The sequence below is a fragment of the Cydia amplana genome, chromosome 21 (assembly GCF_948474715.1).
Source record: "Cydia amplana chromosome 21, ilCydAmpl1.1, whole genome shotgun sequence".
NCBI lineage: Eukaryota > Metazoa > Arthropoda > Insecta > Lepidoptera > Tortricidae > Cydia > Cydia amplana.
In genome coordinates this window covers 8,277,496-8,297,023 of record NC_086089.1, presented here as the reverse complement: position 1 = coordinate 8,297,023, position 19,528 = coordinate 8,277,496, and the positions used below count along the sequence as shown (strand labels likewise).

General features: G+C 42.8%; 1 protein-coding gene across 1 annotated transcript in view; it reads left to right on the top strand.

The window, feature by feature from the left end:
- The window catches only part of LOC134657867 (uncharacterized), a 93,281-nt gene that overhangs the window by 27,030 nt on the left and 46,723 nt on the right, over positions 1–19,528 (top strand). The window contains exons 2-4 of the mRNA XM_063513447.1: positions 10,690–10,897; positions 11,481–11,668; positions 15,238–15,333. Coding sequence (XP_063369517.1) covers positions 10,726–10,897; positions 11,481–11,668; positions 15,238–15,333 — 456 coding nt within the window. The 5' untranslated portion in view covers positions 10,690–10,725. The remainder of the gene's footprint in view (positions 1–10,689; positions 10,898–11,480; positions 11,669–15,237; positions 15,334–19,528) is intronic.

The following is a 19,528-nucleotide window of genomic DNA, read 5'->3' as shown; positions in this document are numbered from 1 at the left end:
TAACCCCCTTAGGGGTTGAATTTTTCAAAATCGCTTCTTATCTCTTGTACACTTTACAAATTCAACCTAGTGTGCAAATTTTAACTTTCTAGCTTTTGTAGTTTCGGCTCTGCGTTGATGAATCAGTCAGTCAGTCAGTCAGTCAGTCAGTCAGTCAGGACACTTGCATTTATATATATAGATATAGGTTATTATGAGGGAACAAATGAACATACATACGAGTACATACATATTACCCACATACACACCGGTCAAAATCATAACATAACCCTCCTTTTGCGTTGCCGTAGTCAGGTAAAAATGTACTGTTTAGGTTTACTCCGAGTTAGTTGGCTAACCCTGGAACACGCAAGTGGCACTTATATGTTTTATATTAGATAACTAGCGACCCGCCCCGGCTTCGCACGGGTAAACAAACTATACATACGAGGGCTGTTTGATAAGTACCCGTTTTTCAAATGTATTAATATCACGGGCCGAAAATATGTATACAATCGTTTTAAGCCATTTTTCAGAAATGGGAAAATTTAAAAAAAAACAGCATTCTTTTGTTTTTTTCTCATTTGACAGCGATTCAGTGAAAGCGTGAACTTAAAATTGTGAAAATGGAGAAAGAGCAGTATCGGTCTGTAATTAGATTCTTGTTTTTGGAAGGAAAAACATGTGATGAAATAAAAGTAAGAATGCAAGCGGTTTACCATGAATGTGCTCCTTCTATGACAACCGTCAGATACTGGTTTAACGAGTTTAAGCGGGGGAGAACAACCGTCTTTGATGAGGATCGCCCAGGCCGCCCAATTGAGGTGACTACAGACGATATGGTTAAGAAAATTGAAAATATCGTTTTAGCCGACCGCCGAATTGAACTTCGAGAAATCGTTGATGCTGTAAATGTTCCAATCGAGCGGGTACAAAACATATTAGAAGAAAAATTGGGTATGAAGACAGTATCGGCGAGGTGGGTGCCGCGTTTACTCACGGAGGAGCAAAAACGGAACCGACTGACTACTTCGGAGCAGTGTTTGGCCGTGTTCAAACGTAACCCGAAGGAGTTTCTGCGTCGTTTCGTGACCGTAGACGAAACGTGGGTCACCACTACCCCCCGGAAATAAAAGGGCAGTCGAAGCAGTGGATTTTACCGGGTGAACCTGCGCGAAAGATAGCAAAAATCGTTCCATCGGCTGGAAAGGTCATGGCGACCGTTTTTTGGGATTCGCAGGGTATTATACATATTGAGTTCTTAGAAAAGGGGAAAACGATAACAGGGCAGTACTATGCCAATTTATTGGATGAATTTGACGCTGGGTTGAAGGACAAACGACCCCATTTAAAAAATAAAAAAGTACTGTCTCATCACGACAACGCACCAGCTCATTCGTCTAGAGTTGTGATGGCTAAATTAACACAATTACGCTACGCCCTATTGCCTTACCCCCCGTATTGTCCAGATTTGACCCCATGCGATTTATATTTGTTTTCCAACCTGAAAAAATGGCTCGGTGGTAAGCGATTTGGATCAAATGACGAAGTCATTGCCGCCACAGAGGCCTATTTTAATGACTTTCCGAAATCATACTTTTTGGATGGTTTATTGAAGCTTGAATATAGGTGGAACAAGTGTATAGAGTTAAAAGGAGACTATGAAGAAAAATAAATGCATATAAACAAAAACAACTGATTATTTTTTTCATAAACGGGTACTTATCAAACAGCCCTCGTAAACCTTCCTCTTGAATCACTCTATCTATTAAAAAAAAACCGCATCATAATCCGTTGCGTAGTTTTAAAGATCTATGTAGTGATGTTTGTTATCATGGTAGTGACTGACAACGCACTGCCAAGGAATTCGATTTGATAATCAAAATGAAAGTTGCTATTAGGGATCTTATTATTGTTATTTTATTTGACAAGTTACGAAGTGGCATACAACACTAATCAAATTGATGAACCGTAAAACATGCGAAACCGTTTTAAGTTGAGACCATGGGCCCGTATCTCAAAAGCTTGTAACTTGTAATACAAGTGGAAGTCCCTTTCTAACAAAAGCTGTCAAAAAGTGACATCCGCTTGTATTACTAGTTACAAGCTTTTGAGAAACGGGCCCCATGACTGTTGTAATGTAACAGAAATACCTCCATGAAAATCCTAAATCTTAAGGAAGGATGCTACGATCCTAAGGGGGAATTCTAATGAAGTTTCTGATATATAAATCTATCTAGGCATATAAACGCCCTCAGACATTTATTAAGAGACGTCGACTTCAATGAAATACATTGACATGCTGATTTAAGTATTTCAATCAATGGTGTAGTGATTCATTCGTTTATTTACTATCTTTTATATTTGCATTTGTGTGATACACAATTGTGTCTTGCATAGACGACACATCTGTGTGGGTAAATAATGCTCTATTGATATCTGTACCTATAGGTAATATACTATGTTTAAGGCGTACTGTTACTCCACGCGTGTAAGAATGTGACGACTTGACGAGTGTGTGACTTAAATTGTTGAGCCTTTTTTAAGGGCTTGTACATTAGGCATTTACTATGCAAGTATTGAATTGACCCCTAAATAGGTCATCAATTAATGACTCTGTCTCTGTACTAGAAGAAGTTGTTTAGCAGAAAGTTGTGCTACTGCGCTGCGCCATTACAAAAATTTGTGCCAAAACTCTAGAGTTAGGCAGTGAATTTGGCAAGAATTCTGGCTCGTTTTGGCAATCCTCAACATCTAAGATTAGTTCACGAGAGTATTATGAAGGTGATTTTAACAGGTGGGGTACTCCCGTCGCGTCGCGTGTGTCACGTGATAAAGACATGATTATCTGCTGGCTGTTGTCAATACCACAGAATAAATACATAATAGTACTATAGGTACAGAAGATTCACTCTCTAACAAAAGGCGTCTATTACGACAGATATGACCGCTAGGTGGCGCAAGCGCGAGCAGGCGTCCGTTCCATAGCGGTGCGCGGCAACTATTATGGCTAGACACCAAAATTGGTATGGGCCGCATGTACTTGTAGCGATGCGACGAAATCGCGGAGTGAGCCACGCTTGTCAAATACATGGAAGACACAGTCACCCCAAATCGTTTAAATTGTCATGTGCTAGATATGGAACGGTCAGCGCCTAGAATTTTTCGTCGTGTTATTTACTTCTGTGCGTGTGTGTGTGACCATTCATTCATCATTCGTTCAGTTGAGTCGTGAGTTGCGGGAAGAATGGATTTATCCGAGTATTCCGAGTTAATAGACGGTTCATTTTGTGTCGAACTCTACACGGTTCGCAACATTGAACCGTTGAGATCTACCACTAGGCCGATAGGCCAATTTTCCCTTGACTTGTAGTACTTGACTCATATGGTTCTAGAATCTAGATAAACACATGAAGGGCGCAAATCTAAGCAAACATGCTTTCGACATAAAGTCTACAGTAGAGTCATTTTTGCTATGAGAATTGAAAAAGATTTTCTACCTTCTTCTCTGCTCCCGCCCCGCTTACTTTTTTTAAAATACAATGTCAGTGGCAAACAAGCTTACGGTCCGCCTGATGGTAACCAGTCACCGTAGCTTTTGGACGCCTGCAACTACAGAGGTGTTACAATCGCGTTGCCGACGGATTATGTCTCATAAACACACGCATTTAGTGAAAAACATTTTTCACCTCAGCAGCTCGAACAAGGGTACTTTGATTCTTAAAAACAGTGAGCAAAATGCGATTTTGCTCACTGAGTGAGACAAAATGACATTCAAGTGACCTTTATAGTCAAATGTCATTTCAACATGCGGGGTCTAATAAAAGTTCGAAATACTTGGGTTCTATTATCTCTGTCCCTTTCACACTGTTAGCAAAAAGAAACAGACAAAAAAAAGTTAAAACGACATTCAACAGTATATTCACGGTTTATAATAGACCCCCGAAAAACTTCAGACCGCATCGTTCCAAACCACGTACGAGTATGAATTCTTAATAATTAATAAATAAAAATAAAGTTTAAGATTTCATAAAAACTGATAAAATACTATATTTTAGGTATTTTATTGTACAATTAAAATAACGAACTCAAAAAATACACAGATCATCACGCAAAATTAATTATTTTACTTTTAAGAATTTTTACCATAGTTGACAAATAGTACGTATCCGCAATTCGGACCGTATCTTACAAAGATTTTTTTTGTTGTCAAAGTTGGCGATTGAAGTGTCAGTTAATGTTTGTTATTTCTATATTATTTTACTGGAATTTATTATTACGTTTTGTTTTTGTGTTCCATTGCGGTAATTAAACTTAATTGTTTGTATATCTTAAGAAAACATGAGTGCAGGTATTAAGTGATGAAGAAGGATTACATTTTTCAAGTTGTCTAATAGGTATGTTCTCACTGCACTGAGGTGAACAATGTTGTGTACTACACTAGATCAAAGTTATTTACATCTCGTGCGCTTTTGAGTCCCTTACTACGCTCAAGATTCTAAATTAGATTCACGAGCGTAGCGATTATAGAATCTTTCGCTTGCACGGGACTCAAAATAAGCACTCGAAGAAATATCAAACTTTGATCACTTGTTGTACAAATAACTATTAATTTTCAAATTCAAAGCTAATTATTTTCAAAATTCCAAACATCCCCACGGCTTCCACATAATCTTTTCTGCCCTCCGTTCGGAAAGCGTCAACTTTCGGCCCACTGCGCTAAAGTAAGTTGCCACTTTCCAGCTCCGTCGAGGAGAAAAATGGTATACACACATCGGCCAGTAAATAAGAATGCCTCAGATCATGTCTGCCGATTTGACAATTACATTTCATGTAATCTCAGACATTTATTTTCCTACTTTACTGTCCTAGGTACATACCTATGTAAATTAAGGGTCCATTCCATATTGGGTCGCATAATAATTGATTGTCCTAATTTAATGTAATGTTACAATTAAAACTCATTACGCATAACTGTTATTGTGTGATACTATTAACATTTCTGAAAAATGATAAAAGAAACCTAACCTAACCTACCCTGTTCTACACAACCTATGCAAAATATTTTCGAAACAACTTTCTGTTTCAGCTGGAGAAAAATTATGCGAAAAGAGTTTTATGCGTAACATTACATTAGGACAATCAATTATAATGCGACGAGATACGACCCCGTAAAATACTATAGCGATGGTGAAACATACCTACTTACTTTTTGTATTTTTATGCTGGCATGTGTCGTTCCGGAAAACGAGCCGGAAAGGATACGTTTTCTGTCCTTGAGCTCAATGGGACGGGCGTGTGCAATGCATAAAATAAATCATCCTTAATTTAATAGTGCGGAATCCGCACTGCGGATCGTAGACAACAGCATTACAATGTGGCAAGCAGTTTCATTATTTTTAGTTTTAAAACGCTTTATTATAATGGTAATTCATTTCTTACTTAACGTGTCATTCAATAGAACTTGCTAACTATGTAAACAAAAGTTACTAGTAAATTGACATTTAGTGTAAATTTTAGTATGGCGGTTTGTTTACATAGTTAGCAAGTTCTATTAAATGACACTTTAAGCGGTACCTATTACAATGCGCTTATGAACGTCAAATAAAGCTACTCCGGCTCCAACCCTACACCTCTGCCTCAAGAAGATTGAAAGTTTAAACCCCCTCTCAATTGGAGGAGGGTATACCAACATAAGATATCTTACACATAACTTATTCATATTGCGTGTTATGTATTCATGACATGTTTCTGTATACGTGGCCGTACACGCGCAAAAGGAAAAACTCGAACGTTAGTCCTTGGTTTCAATGGAAGGGCATGTTTTTATATCTCGGCATAAAATAATGGCCACAGATAAATACCAGATTTTAATCATAGATATACTCGTATTGTAACTCGGGGTTTCTCAAACCTTTTACCCCGCGTACAGTCAGCATCAATAATAGCGAAACGAGTCAATTTCTCAGACGACCCCAAACCACATAACGCAAAAAAGCGTACCACACTTTGAAAACCCGTGTTGTGTATCTATTGGCGACTATTTTTTTTTATATGGTTTATGGATGATCATGCAAAGCTATTTTTATATTTTCAATTGGAACAGATGCAACTATGTAATTTATTTAGTTTCGTTCAGTTTTTAACGTAACTAAATTTACTCTATTCCCTATATTATATGTCATAAATACAGTCAGCAGCAGAAGTTGCTAAGCGGCCAGGCCCCAGGTGTTAAAAATGATCTTGACGCGACTTTATTGTTAAGAGAATAAGAGCGACTAGCTAGTCAAGGTAATTTCGAACACCTCGCCCTCTTAGAACCTTCTGCTGTTGACTGTACACATAATAATAAATAGGTATCACTACATAGTATAAAACAAAGTCGCTTCCCGCTGTCTGTCTGTCCCTATGTATGCTTAGATCTTTAAAACTACGCTTCAGATTTTGATGCGGTTTATTTAAATATATAGAGTGATTCAAGGGGAAGGTTTATGTATAATTTGTTAACCCGTGCGAAGCCGGGGCGGGTCGCTAGTGTTTAATAAAAGAGCTGCTAAATACAGTGAACAAAGTTTTGTGCGGAAAGGAACACTAAAAAACCGGCCAAGTGCTAGTCGGACTCGCGCACGGAGGATTCCGCACCATGAACAAAATATAGAGCAAAACAAGCAAAATAACGGTCACCCATCCAAGTACTGACCCCGCCCGACGTTGCTTAACTTTGTAAAAATAAAAATAATAAAAGTAAAAAAAAACCGGCCAAGTGCGAGTCGGACTCGCGCACGGAGGGTTCCGCACCATCAACAAAAAATAGAGCAAACAAGCAAAAAAACGGTCACCCATCCAAGTACTGACCCCGCCCGACGTTGCTTAACTTCGGTCAAAAATCACGTTTGTTGTACGGGAGCCACACTTAAATCTTTATTTTATTCTGTTTTTAGTATTTGTTGTTATAGCGGCAACAGAAATACATCATCTGTGCAAATTTCAACTGTCTAGCTATCACGGTTCGTGAGATACAGCCTGGTGACAGACGGACGGACGGACGGACGGACAGACGGACAGCGGAGTCTTAGTAATAGGATCCCGTTTTTACCCTTTGGGTACGGAACCCTAAAAATCACGTTTGTTGTATGGGAGCCCCACTTAAATTTTTATTTTATTCTGTTTTTAGTATTTGTTGTTATAGCGGCAACAGAAATACATCATCTGTGAAAATTTCAACTGTCTAGCTATCACGGTTCGTGAGATACAGCCTGGTGACAGACGGACGGACGGACGGACGGACGGACGGACGGACAGCGGAGTCTTAGTAATAGGGTCCCGTTTTTACCCTTTCAGTACGGAACCCTAAAAACTAACAAGACAAGGCAGCGCAAAAAACAAGAAAAACTTGTTTTTTGTTTGAACTTGATTGCAAGTAGGTAAACAAAGATCATTAGATTCATTAGCATACAATACGTTTTAGGTAGTATTCGTAGCAATATATCGTATAGCAACTATACGAGTACATACTCGTATACGAGAGGCGACTCAAAAGTTCGCGGCCTTAGAAAAAAATTGAAAGGGAGTATTAATGTAAATGTTATTAATAATTAATATTAATCGAATAATCGTTAATAATAGTTAGTAATAGCGGCAATATTTAAACTGCCAAAGAGGCGGGGGGAAAGGAGCATAGTTCTTTTTAAATTTTCCTTTTTTTTTAGGGTTCCGTACCCAAAGGGTAAAAACGGGACCCTATTACTAAGACTCCGCTGTCCGTCCGTCACCGCTGTCTGTCACCAGGCTGTATCTCACGAACCGTGATAGCTAGACAGTTGAAATTTTCACAGATTATGTATTTCTGTTGCCGTTATAACAACAAATACTAAAAACAGAATAAAATAAAGATTTAAGTGGGGCTCCCATACAACAAATGTGATTTTTGACCGAAGTTAAGCAACGTCGGGCGGGGTCAGTACTTTTGCTTGTTTTGCTCTATTTTTTGTTGATGGTGCGGAACCCTCCGTGCGCGAGTCCGACTCGCACTTGGCCGGTTTTTCTAGATTCGTCTGCGAATATTTCAGCCTCCCCTCGTACATAAACGCAATAATAAACATATCAATTTACTTGTTTTCCATACGCTTCAAGGCGGCATCGTGATCGTGACGTAAGGAGCGTTTTGTAAATTATGTACAATTTTCAAACTTTGACTGTCGTTTCTGAGTTTTGTATTGCTATAATGCTTAGACTTTTGATCCTCAAATCAAACTGGATCGATCGATACCAGTAATGAAAACTTATCATTATGTCATCTAGCCTATTGTAAGAACCTTGTAGAGTAGAACAACGGACATTGATGTCGTACGTGGCGGGAAGAAGTTGATAACTCGAGATATTTTATTGAAGAAATATGAACTTAAAATAAATTACATAAGGTTCCAATTTCTTCCATTTTTTTCCCGCCAGTTATCAACTTGTAGCTAAAATGCGTTGCTATCCTAGGTCACGGTGTGTTTACAATCACACGTACGTTACAACTATTATATTATATTTCATGTTCTGTGATAACGGTTATATCATAGATAATAGAGGCTCCCATCCAACACTGTTCAGCACCGTGGTCGCAAGGCCGACCGGTTTCCGATTACATTGTGCGGTATTGAATAATGCCCATGCTGGTATAGAGTGCGCAGTAAGGTAAACTTAGAGTCTATCCAATTAATGGACACGGCTAGATAAAAAAACCTCCACTATTCATGCGTCAGCCCTAAACATTCTATATAAGAAAAAACACATAAATCTTACATTTAGGGAGTGCAATCCGGTCTGGTTTTGAATCCGGCCGGCCGGATTGGTATTGCGGATGAAAAATTCATCAAGTCACGTATTTTACTATGTTTTTTAGCGTTATATGCTAAGTTTAGGATATTTTTCTAATTGACAAAATCAATTAGAGAATCCGAGACCGGATCCGGTGAATTTTGCTGGATCCGGTAGCTTGAAAAATGAGCCGGATCCGCCCGGATTACCGTATCCGCCGGACCGGATTGCATTTCCTACTTACAATACAAATTCGACAAATTGCGTTTCCTGCCTTCCTGTCTCGCAGTCTTCGGCATCCTATTTGATGGTCATTATATCGGTCCTATTTGGGGCCAGGCGCTTCTTTTAGCCGAGACAGCCACCAATCCGTTAACATTTCGGTCCATCTGACTGTGACTGTGTCCAAATGTCTCGCCCAATTCAACTCTGGCATACAAATTAACTGTGTCAGTTCAAAATGCATTATTTGATCATTCCTTTGTTCCATTCAAACGGCTGATTCGTGTTTTATACATGGCGGAACACGCTTCCGGTCCAGATGGTTACAGTTTACATCGGTGACATGTATCGTGTAAACTACAGAGCAAAGAGTATAGACTGAATAGAGAGTTACTGTCATGGTAAATTATGTAGTCCCAGTATATACATTTACTGCCAGCTTTTGACAAAAGATTAAAATTGTTAGAACGAACGTTAATTTGTTAAATATTGAAATTAACGCCATCTACCCGAGTGTAGGCCAAAGGTTATGGCGCCATCGCTCGAAAAGATTGCACCATACCTTTGGCCTACTCTGCATAATTTATTTTGAAAATCCGCCTCTACCTATTTCAAATTCTCTTTGCTACAGAGCAAACTGGTCCAACAATCAAAACAGGTTACTTAGTTTTGAAAGGTGTAAAGTGACCCGCTTTCATTGTAGTTGATTGAACTCTTAGATTTAAGATCGGATGCACCTGTCTGCCATCTGAACTACCAACCCTTAGGGCACTGGGCCTTATTGAGATTAGTCCGGTTTCCTCATAATGTTTTCCCTAACCGAAAAGCGACTGGTAATATCAACTGATATATCGCACACAAGTTCCGGCAAACTCATAGGTACCGGGATTTGAACCCCTAGACCACCGGATTAAAAGTCGCACGCTCTTACCGTCAGGCTACCAGTGCTGACAGGAGAGAATAACAACAACAAATAGTTAATCCACTAGCTGTCTGTCTGGCTATCCTTCGTGAACTGATGGTATTTTGTCGTGTGAGTGGCATGTCGAATTTTGAATTTGAATGTAATGAACTACGGTCCAAATATATATGTCAATCATTCGGTCTACGTCAAGTCGCCACGGAGGTTGGAAGCCACGACATCCCCACCTCGATTGGCATATTTAGTTGTATAGAACCCGAAATGGGAACTTTTAAGTGTTCCCTAACTGGCACGGGACAATACGAGTATATTCCCTCAAAGACTAAATTAAAGTGGCCATGTCCAATTATACCCGCGGTGCGTTGACCTCGCGTCCGTGCCAGCTGTTGCGCAAGCGCGTGTTTATGTCCGTGCGAATGTTTGTGTGCTTGTAAGTTGTAAGCATAGAGTAATATGTAAAGAAAGAGTGGTAACTCCATACATCAGTTTTCTTGCCAAAACGCGAGTTATTTCGTAATCAACATCTAACACCAAGTATAGTAGAATTACCAGTATTGTAGCGCATGGCCCACAATAATTTTGGTGTCTAGCAGTAGTAGTTGCCTCGTTGGCGCGCACCGCTACGGAACGGAGGCCTGCTCGCGCTTGCGCTTATATCTCTCGCAATAGACGCGTTTTGTTCGAGAGTGTACCTTCCGTACCTAGTACTATTATTTATTCTGTGCTATCCTATCACTCAAAGTTACCCTCTTCTTTTCCAGTGGGACCGAGCGACGGTGTCCGTCGCTGCGTATAACATGCGCTCCATCCTGGCGTACTACGCCGACGCGGTGATGGCGGCGGCGGCTCGCGGCGCGGGCTGCGCGCTCGGCTGCAGCGGCCGCGGGGACTGCCTCAACGGCACCTGCCTCTGCGAGATCCGGTACTCCGGCGACGAGTGCGCCGGGCCCAACATGCCTTACCACGCGTGTGAGTACAGACACATGTCTATAGTACAGCGGCCGCGGGGACTGCCTCAACGGCACCTGCCTCTGCGAGATCCGGTACTCCGGCGACGAGTGCGCCGGACCCAACATGCCTTACCACGCGTGTGAGTACAGACACATGCCTATAGTACAGAAGGCTCGGGGACTGCCTCAACGGCATCTGCCTCTGCGAGATCCGGTACTCCGGCGACGAGTGCGCCGGGCCCAACATGCCTTACCACGCGTGTGAGTACAGACACATGCCTATAGTACACCTGGAACACCAACACGAGAGCCTCATCACTCTCATCAGCCACAAATGCTACAAGTTGGTTAACGCATTCACCAGGGGGCGTGGCCTAGGAACAAACTTGTATGACGGTGGACGCACATGTGCGTCGGGGGCAGTGAATGTGTTAAAACAAATGGCAGTAGTCGTCAACTTCGAGTACGCAACCACGGAGCTTGCGTTCCGTGACCAAGGCATAAACCTATCGACATCTCTCCACGTTAATAAAATGTCCTTTTTAACTTAAGATTGCACCTAAATTACAACCAAAAAATTTAAAAAAACTGCACTCTTTCAGGTATTGGCGGCGTATTCCTCCTGGTCGCCTTCGTCTGCGCCGTGCAACTAACCATATGCATAGTGTCGGAGTACAGAAGACTCAAGGCGCCCACCTTCCTTAGAGCATGCAAGGTCACCACTCAGAAGATGCTCTATCTCGTCGCGTTCCTCGCCTCGCTCATACGCGGGGCGTACTTCGTGTCACCTGTGAGTCAAAAAAAAACCTAATTAACCATACCATAAGTGTAAGGCCTGAGTGGACGTTCGAGTTGGGCGAGCAGCGGGGCGGGGCGTGCGGCGTGCATGTTAAACAAATGCAAGCGTATAGGAGCGGCCTTAGTGCACGCTGCTCACATCACGCGTGAGCCCGACGCCACGCTGCACGCCCCGCCGAACGCTCCGCTTCGAGCGTCCACTCAGGCCTTACACTAAGGTATCAAATCATATGAGACATAACTATTGTAAACTTCACAATACGGCCAGAAGTCATGTTTCCCGGAAAAACGTTAATAGCGCGTAGTAGGATTTGTCACGCATGGTGCAGCGCCATCTAGCGGGTAATTCAGGCAACTGCCTTAGAGCCTGCAAGGTCACCACTCAGAAGATGCTCTATCTCGTCGCGTTCCTCGCCTCGCTCATACGCGGGGCGTACTTCGTGTCACCTGTGAGTCAAAAACAACCTAATTAACCATACCATAAGTGTAAGGCCTGAGTGGACGCTCGAGTTGGGCGTGCAGCGGGGCGGGGCGTGCGGCGTGTATGTTAAACAAATGCAAGCGTATAGGAGCGGCCTTAGTGCACGCTGCTCACATCACGCGTGAGCCCGACGCCACGCTGCACGCCCCGCCGAACGCTCCGCTTCGAGCGTCCACTCAGGCCTTACACTAAGGTATCAAATCATATGAGACATAACTATTATAAGCTTCACAATACGGCCAGAAGTCATGTTTCCCGGAAAAAAGTTAATAGCGCGTAGTAGGATTTGTCACGCATGGTGCAGCGCCATCTAGCGGGTTATTCAGGCAACTGCCTTAGAGCCTGCAAGGTCACCACTCAGAAGATGCTCTATCTCGTCGCGTTCCTCGCCTCGCTCATACGCGGGGCGTACTTCGTGTCACCTGTGAGTCAAAAAAAAACCTAATTAACCATACCATAACTGTAAGGCCTGAGTGGACGCTCGAGTTGGGCGAGCAGCGGGGCGGGGCGTGCGGCGTGCATGTTAAACAAATGCAAGCGTATAGGAGCGGCCTTAGTGCACGCTGCTCACATCACGCGTGAGCCCGACGCCACGCTGCACGCCCCGCCGAACGCTCCGCTTCGAGCGTCCACTCAGGCCTTACACTAAGGTATCAAATCATATGAGACATAACTATTGTAAGCTTCACAATACGACCAGAAGTCATGTTTCCCGGAAAAACGTTAATAGCGCGTAGTAGGATTTGTCACGCATGGTGCAGCGCCATCTAGCGGGTAATTCAGGCAACTGCCTTAGAGCCTGCAAGGTCACCACTCAGAAGATGCTCTATCTCGTCGCGTTCTTCGCCTCGCTCATACGCGGGGCGTACTTCGTGTCACCTGTGAGTCAAAAACAACCTAATTAACCATACCATAAGTGTAAGGCCTGAGTGGACGCTCGAGTTGGGCGTGCAGCGGGGCGGGGCGTGCGGCGTGTATGTTAAACAAATGCAAGCGTATAGGAGCGGCCTTAGTGCACGCTGCTCACATCACGCGTGAGCCCGACGCCACGCTGCACGCCCCGCCGAACGCTCCGCTTCGAGCGTCCACTCAGGCCTTACACTAAGGTATCAAATCATATGAGACATAACTATTATAAGCTTCACAATACGGCCAGAAGTCATGTTTCCCGGAAAAAAGTTAATAGCGCGTAGTAGGATTTGTCACGCATGGTGCAGCGCCATCTAGCGGGTAATTCAGGCAACTGCCTTAGAGCCTGCAAGGTCACCACTCAGAAGATGCTCTATCTCGTCGCGTTCCTCGCCTCGCTCATACGCGGGGCGTACTTCGTGTCACCTGTGAGTAAAAAAAAAACCTAATTAACCATACCATAACTGTAAGGCCTGAGTGGACGCTCGAGTTGGGCGAGCAGCGGGGCGGGGCGTGCGGCGTGCATGTTAAACAAATGCAAGCGTATAGGAGCGGCCTTAGTGCACGCTGCTCACATCACGCGTGAGCCCGACGCCACGCTGCACGCCCCGCCGAACGCTCCGCTTCGAGCGTCCACTCAGGCCTTACACTAAGGTATCAAATCATATGAGACATAACTATTGTAAGCTTCACAATACGGCCAGAAGTCATGTTTCCCGGAAAAACGTTAATAGCGCGTAGTAGGATTTGTCACGCATGGTGCAGCGCCATCTAGCGGGTAATTCAGGCAACTGCCTTAGAGCCTGCAAGGTCACCACTCAGAAGATGCTCTATCTCGTCGCGTTCTTCGCCTCGCTCATACGCGGGGCGTACTTCGTGTCACCTGTGAGTCAAAAACAACCTAATTAACCATACCATAAGTGTAAGGCCTGAGTGGACGCTCGAGTTGGGCGTGCAGCGGGGCGGGGCGTGCGGCGTGTATGTTAAACAAATGCAAGCGTATAGGAGCGGCCTTAGTGCACGCTGCTCACATCACGCGTGAGCCCGACGCCACGCTGCACGCCCCGCCGAACGCTCCGCTTCGAGCGTCCACTCAGGCCTTACACTAAGGTATCAAATCATATGAGACATAACTATTATAAGCTTCACAATACGGCCAGAAGTCATGTTTCCCGGAAAAAAGTTAATAGCGCGTAGTAGGATTTGTCACGCATGGTGCAGCGCCATCTAGCGGGTAATTCAGGCAACTGCCTTAGAGCCTGCAAGGTCACCACTCAGAAGATGCTCTACCTCGTCGCGTTCCTCGCCTCGTTCATACGCGGGGCGTACTTCGTGTCACCTGTGAGTCAAAAAAAATCCTAAAAGCGCTCTTATTAACCATACCATAAGGTATCAAATAATATGAGACATAACTATTGTAGGCTTCACAATACTCAGTGCCGGCCCGAAGTCATGTTTCCCGGAAAAACGTTAATAGCGCGTAGTAGGATTTGTCAGGCATGGTACAGCGCCATCTAGCGGACAATTCAGGCAACTTCCTTAGAGCCTGCAAGGTCACCACTCAGAAGATGCTCTACCTCGTCGCGTTCCTCGCCTCGCTCATACGCGGGGCGTACTTCGTGTCACCTGTGAGTCAAAAAAAACCTAAAAGCGCTCTTATTAACCATACCATAAGGTATCAAATCGTATGAGACATAACTATTGTAAGCTTCACAATACTCAGTGCCGGCCTGAAGTCATGTCATGTTTCCCGGAAAAACATTAATAGCGCGTAGTAGGATTTATCAGGCATGGTACAGCGCCATCTAGCGCGTAATTCAGGCAACTGCCTTAGAGCCTGCAAGTTCACCCCTCATGATAAGTTTAGCTGTACCTCGTCGCGTTTCTCGCCCCGCTCATGCCTATGTCGTCTCACCTATATACAGGGTGGCCCATTTAGATCTGTCAGTATGGGAAATTCTAAAACTATAATACAATGTCATCGATTTTAATAACAAGAAAAACTGCATTTTCAGACTTTCCCATACCGACCGATCTAAATGGGCCAACCTGTATAGTAAAAAGGCCATAAAATAAAAGCACTCTTATTGACCTAAGAATAAAGTAACAAATCAAACGGGGTTTAATTGTGTTGTAAATCTGACAATACTATGTTTTCCTTCTGCCAACAGTCAGCGTTCCAAGAGGGCTGGGCGACAAGTCTTCTCTCCGCTTACTATCCATTGCTCCTGTCTGGCTCCTCGCTCATCGTATGCTTCTGGGCCGAGGTAAGTCTCATTTATTACAAAAAAACCGGCCAAGTGCGAGTCGGACTCGCGCACGGAGGGTTCCGCACCATCAACAAAAAATAGAGCAAAACAAGCAAAAAACGGTCACCCATCCAAGTACTGACCCCGCCCGGCGTTGCTTAACTTCGGTCAAAAATCACGTTTGTTGTATGGGAGCCCCACTTAAATCTTTATTTTATTCTGTTTTTAGTATTTGTTGTTATAGCGGCAACAGCAGAAATACATCATCTGTGAAAATTTTGTGATGGCGCTGTAACAGCGCGCACACAACATCCCGCTTCACCGCCGCGCGACGCACCGAGCCATCATCATCATCATCATCATCATCAACTGTCTAGCTATCACGGTTCGTGAGATACAGCCTGGTGACAGACGGACGGACGGACGGACAGCGGAGTCTTAGTAATAGGGTCCCGTTTTTACCCTTTGGGTACGGAACCCTAAAAAGGAATGTTGATTTAACCACACCAGGCCCCTATTTCATCACGGTGAGGTGCGCCAATTGTCGACATCACTGTTACTGACGTAACAGGCCTCCATAGACTACGGTAACCGCTTACCATCGGACGGGCAGTGTGCTTGTTTGCCACCAACATATTAATTTAAAACAAGCAACAACGGTTGCACTCCGGTAGTGCCGATAGAAGTGAAAACTCACCTCACTATGTTACCGACGCCCGGTAACACGATACATACGTTTAGAGGAGGTATTCTATTTATTTATTATATATTATTATCATTCTCAAATAAGATCACACTTTTTCATTGACATGTTTATTATTTACATACTGCCATGACAACGTCAAATTATTTAGGTAAAGAGTCTTGAAAAGGAGTCCGCAACATAAATGTCAAATAACATTGAGTTTTTCTTTATTGATTTAAATGCCATTTAAATTATGAGTGGCCACTTTACGGGGCTTACGGTCACGTGATCGCCTTACGCCCCTTACGGTCACGTGATCGCCTTACGCTGTCTCGAGTTTATAATTTTTATCCCACCTCAAAAAGTGCCCAGCGCCGCTAAAGAAGTTTTCACTTCAAAAAACTCCATTATATCGCCAATAAATAAGGACTTATTTTGCGAAGCTAATGACAATTGTCACAACAAACTCGACAATTGTCACGAAATTCCGACACAGAACTCATTTTCTGTCAAGAATTACCGAAAGTTCTATGAAATCGTGTGACAATTGTCATCATCATCATCATAAACTTCGAAAGAGAAATACCTGTTTTTTGCGGATATAATAAAGTTTTTTTTAAATAATACAATGATGGTGGCAAACAGGAATACGGCCCGCCCGATGGTAAGCGGTAACCGTAGCACATGGATGCCTGTAACGTCAGCAACAGTGACATTTGTCGAATTGTCGCACCTGTCGCCGTGGTGAAATAGGGGCCAGCTCGGAAATGGTCTCTTTATTCTTTAAAACCGGATAAGAAAATAGTAGTAGTAAACACTTTATTGCGCAAAACAAGTACCTACATAACACAGAAAGAATACAGTAAATGTCTACAAAGGCGAACTTATCCCCTTAAGGGATCTCTTCCAGCTACTGCATTTTCTAAGGGCTACACGTTGATCTGATAAAAAAAAAAAACAGGATCGAGTTAAACCCAATGAACAGTTAGTTACATTCTTACATTATCCAAAATTCAACATAAATAAACATTGCAATTAGGGTTGCCAGATGATCGGGATTCTCCCGATTTTTAGCATGTGTTCCCGATTCCCGACCAAGTGCAAATTGTCCCGAAAAACAGGTTCACGATATAAAACAATGATTTTAAGTTCCGAACTGTCGTCGAGTGAGCGCGCGGGGCGTGCGTGGCAAGAGATTGTTCGGTGAGGGAGCGATGGTTTTTTTCCCGACTTAAGTCCCAAAATCCCGAAAAATTGATATTTTTTCCCGACTTAAGTCCCAAAATCCCGAAAAATTGATATTTTTTATAATAGCGCCTTTCGATCTGGTAACCCTAATTGCAATATATAATTATAAACCATATACAATTAAACTTAAACTTAGTCCAGATTGCAATATCAAACAACTAGCTTGTTTACATACACGAAACAGCTGCGCTTGCGTTTATTTTCACTTCACTCGTGTGTAACGTGATCACTGATTACTTATCTCGTGACTTGCTACAGATTACGCAATACATAACAGCGCCATCTATGAGTGATGCGGCGAACTGCTATAACATTTATATAAACGCCATCTGGATATCGTGCGCTGTGACACTCACTCTAACGCGTGTCGGAATCGGATAGCGCGGCGCCGGCGCATCTAGTTATTGTACACGGTTAATAGATGGCGTCGTAAGGCAGATTTTTAGAGGCTAGAGTCCAAGATGCGCTGTCTTGACATACAATCGTGTCAGATGTCAGATACAATTTATTTAGTTTGTATTTGTAGACTCTGTGCGGAAAGAGAAGAGTCGGAGAATGTATTGGGTCCCATACATTTCACGACTCTTCCCTTTCCGCACAGACTCTTATTAGCATACATCGGGGTTTTCGGTGCGGGAATGTTTTACACTAGCCAAATAACAGGTAAAAACTGTAAAAAACGATACTAATTTAACATTTCTAAGCACATTTGGACCTTACTACCTACGTTTAATTCATAGTTTGGTAATTATTTTACAATGAACAAAGTTATAAATACCCGAAATCATTCCCGCACCGAAAACCCCGATGTGTGCTTATTAGTCTTAGTAAGATAGCCTGCAACATTAAGACTAGAGTCCTTTTTGAGTTATGCTATAAAAAGTTCTACTCTCAACTCAAAATAGTCTAAAGTCTTTAAAGCGCAGTGAAGTCTCGTAAGGCTGCGTTTCGGGTTATTCGCTGAGTGGCAAGTTTGAGGAATTTATAAAATTGGATTTGTCTCTCATTAACATATTAAATCGGGGTGTCAATCTTTACTTATAGGGTATAGGGATTGGGTTTACTTTACATTGGATATTTCATATCGTTAGTATTAACAACCAAATCAGCTTGAAGCTTACATGGACCAACAACAAAAGTCTGTGACTGTACTAGTGAAGAATGTAAGGGATGATTTCTACACGAAAGGTGAATCCTAAAGTTTATGGATCGTAAAAGCTCGTCACGTGTCAAGGCGCATGCCACCTCACGTTTTTGCAGCAAATTACCTATAAAAATAACCTATACTTGTCAATAATTAAACTTATTATTTCTATAATAATAGGTGGCGAATGAAAATTGTGTGGTGTCATACTCATTAGGGCGGCGTTAAGTATGAAACTTGGAAAACATCCTCTGACTGACTAGACTAATATTAGTCTTGTTGGTTTGTGTAAAGAAGTGTCCATCATTATTTCTGCTTTCTCGGTTATATCCTAAAGGAGCTTATGGATCGCTTTTGGCAATAGCAATAACTGAGCCATTAATATTACAGAAAAATAAATATTAACTTTATCAAAAATAATGGTTATTGAAGACCCCTTCGATTCATTATCAACGACCCCCGACACAATAGGGTTGAAGCTATAATTTACAGGCAGACAGACAGACAGATGGTCATGGCAAAACTATAAGGGTTCCTAGTTCACTATGAGTCCACTGATTAACAGTCCGCCGCACGATATCGGCCTGTCAGTGGTTCGGAACTGTCAACTTTTTGTTCTAACTGACAGGCCGATACCGTCCGGCGGACTGTTAGGGCTGATTTAGACGGCGCGCGAACTTGCATTCGATTTTGGTTATTGCGGACTGTTGGTTACGTCCAATTTAACCGACCGATAAAAACCCGCAATGTAATGAAACTCACATGCGAGTTCTTGCACCGTCTAAATGAGCCCTAAATCAGTCCCCTTAGACCCCTTTAGGGCTGACTTAGACGGCGCGCGAACTCGTATACGATTTTAGTTACAATGCGGACCATTGAGGTGACATCAATTCAGCCGACCGATCAAATGACGCAATGTAATGAAACTCGCATGCGAGTCCTCGCACCGTCTAAATGCCCTTAGACTCATAAATTTTGCTACGTAAATCCATTATTTTTTAAATCGTCTTGCTCAGTAGTAAACAAAGACAACATTTAGCACAATCAAGAAGCGAGTTGTACTACGATAATGGCTCTGGTAACTGTTAATTTGTCAATACGCGGGTACAATAGGCACACAATGAAACAATGCACTG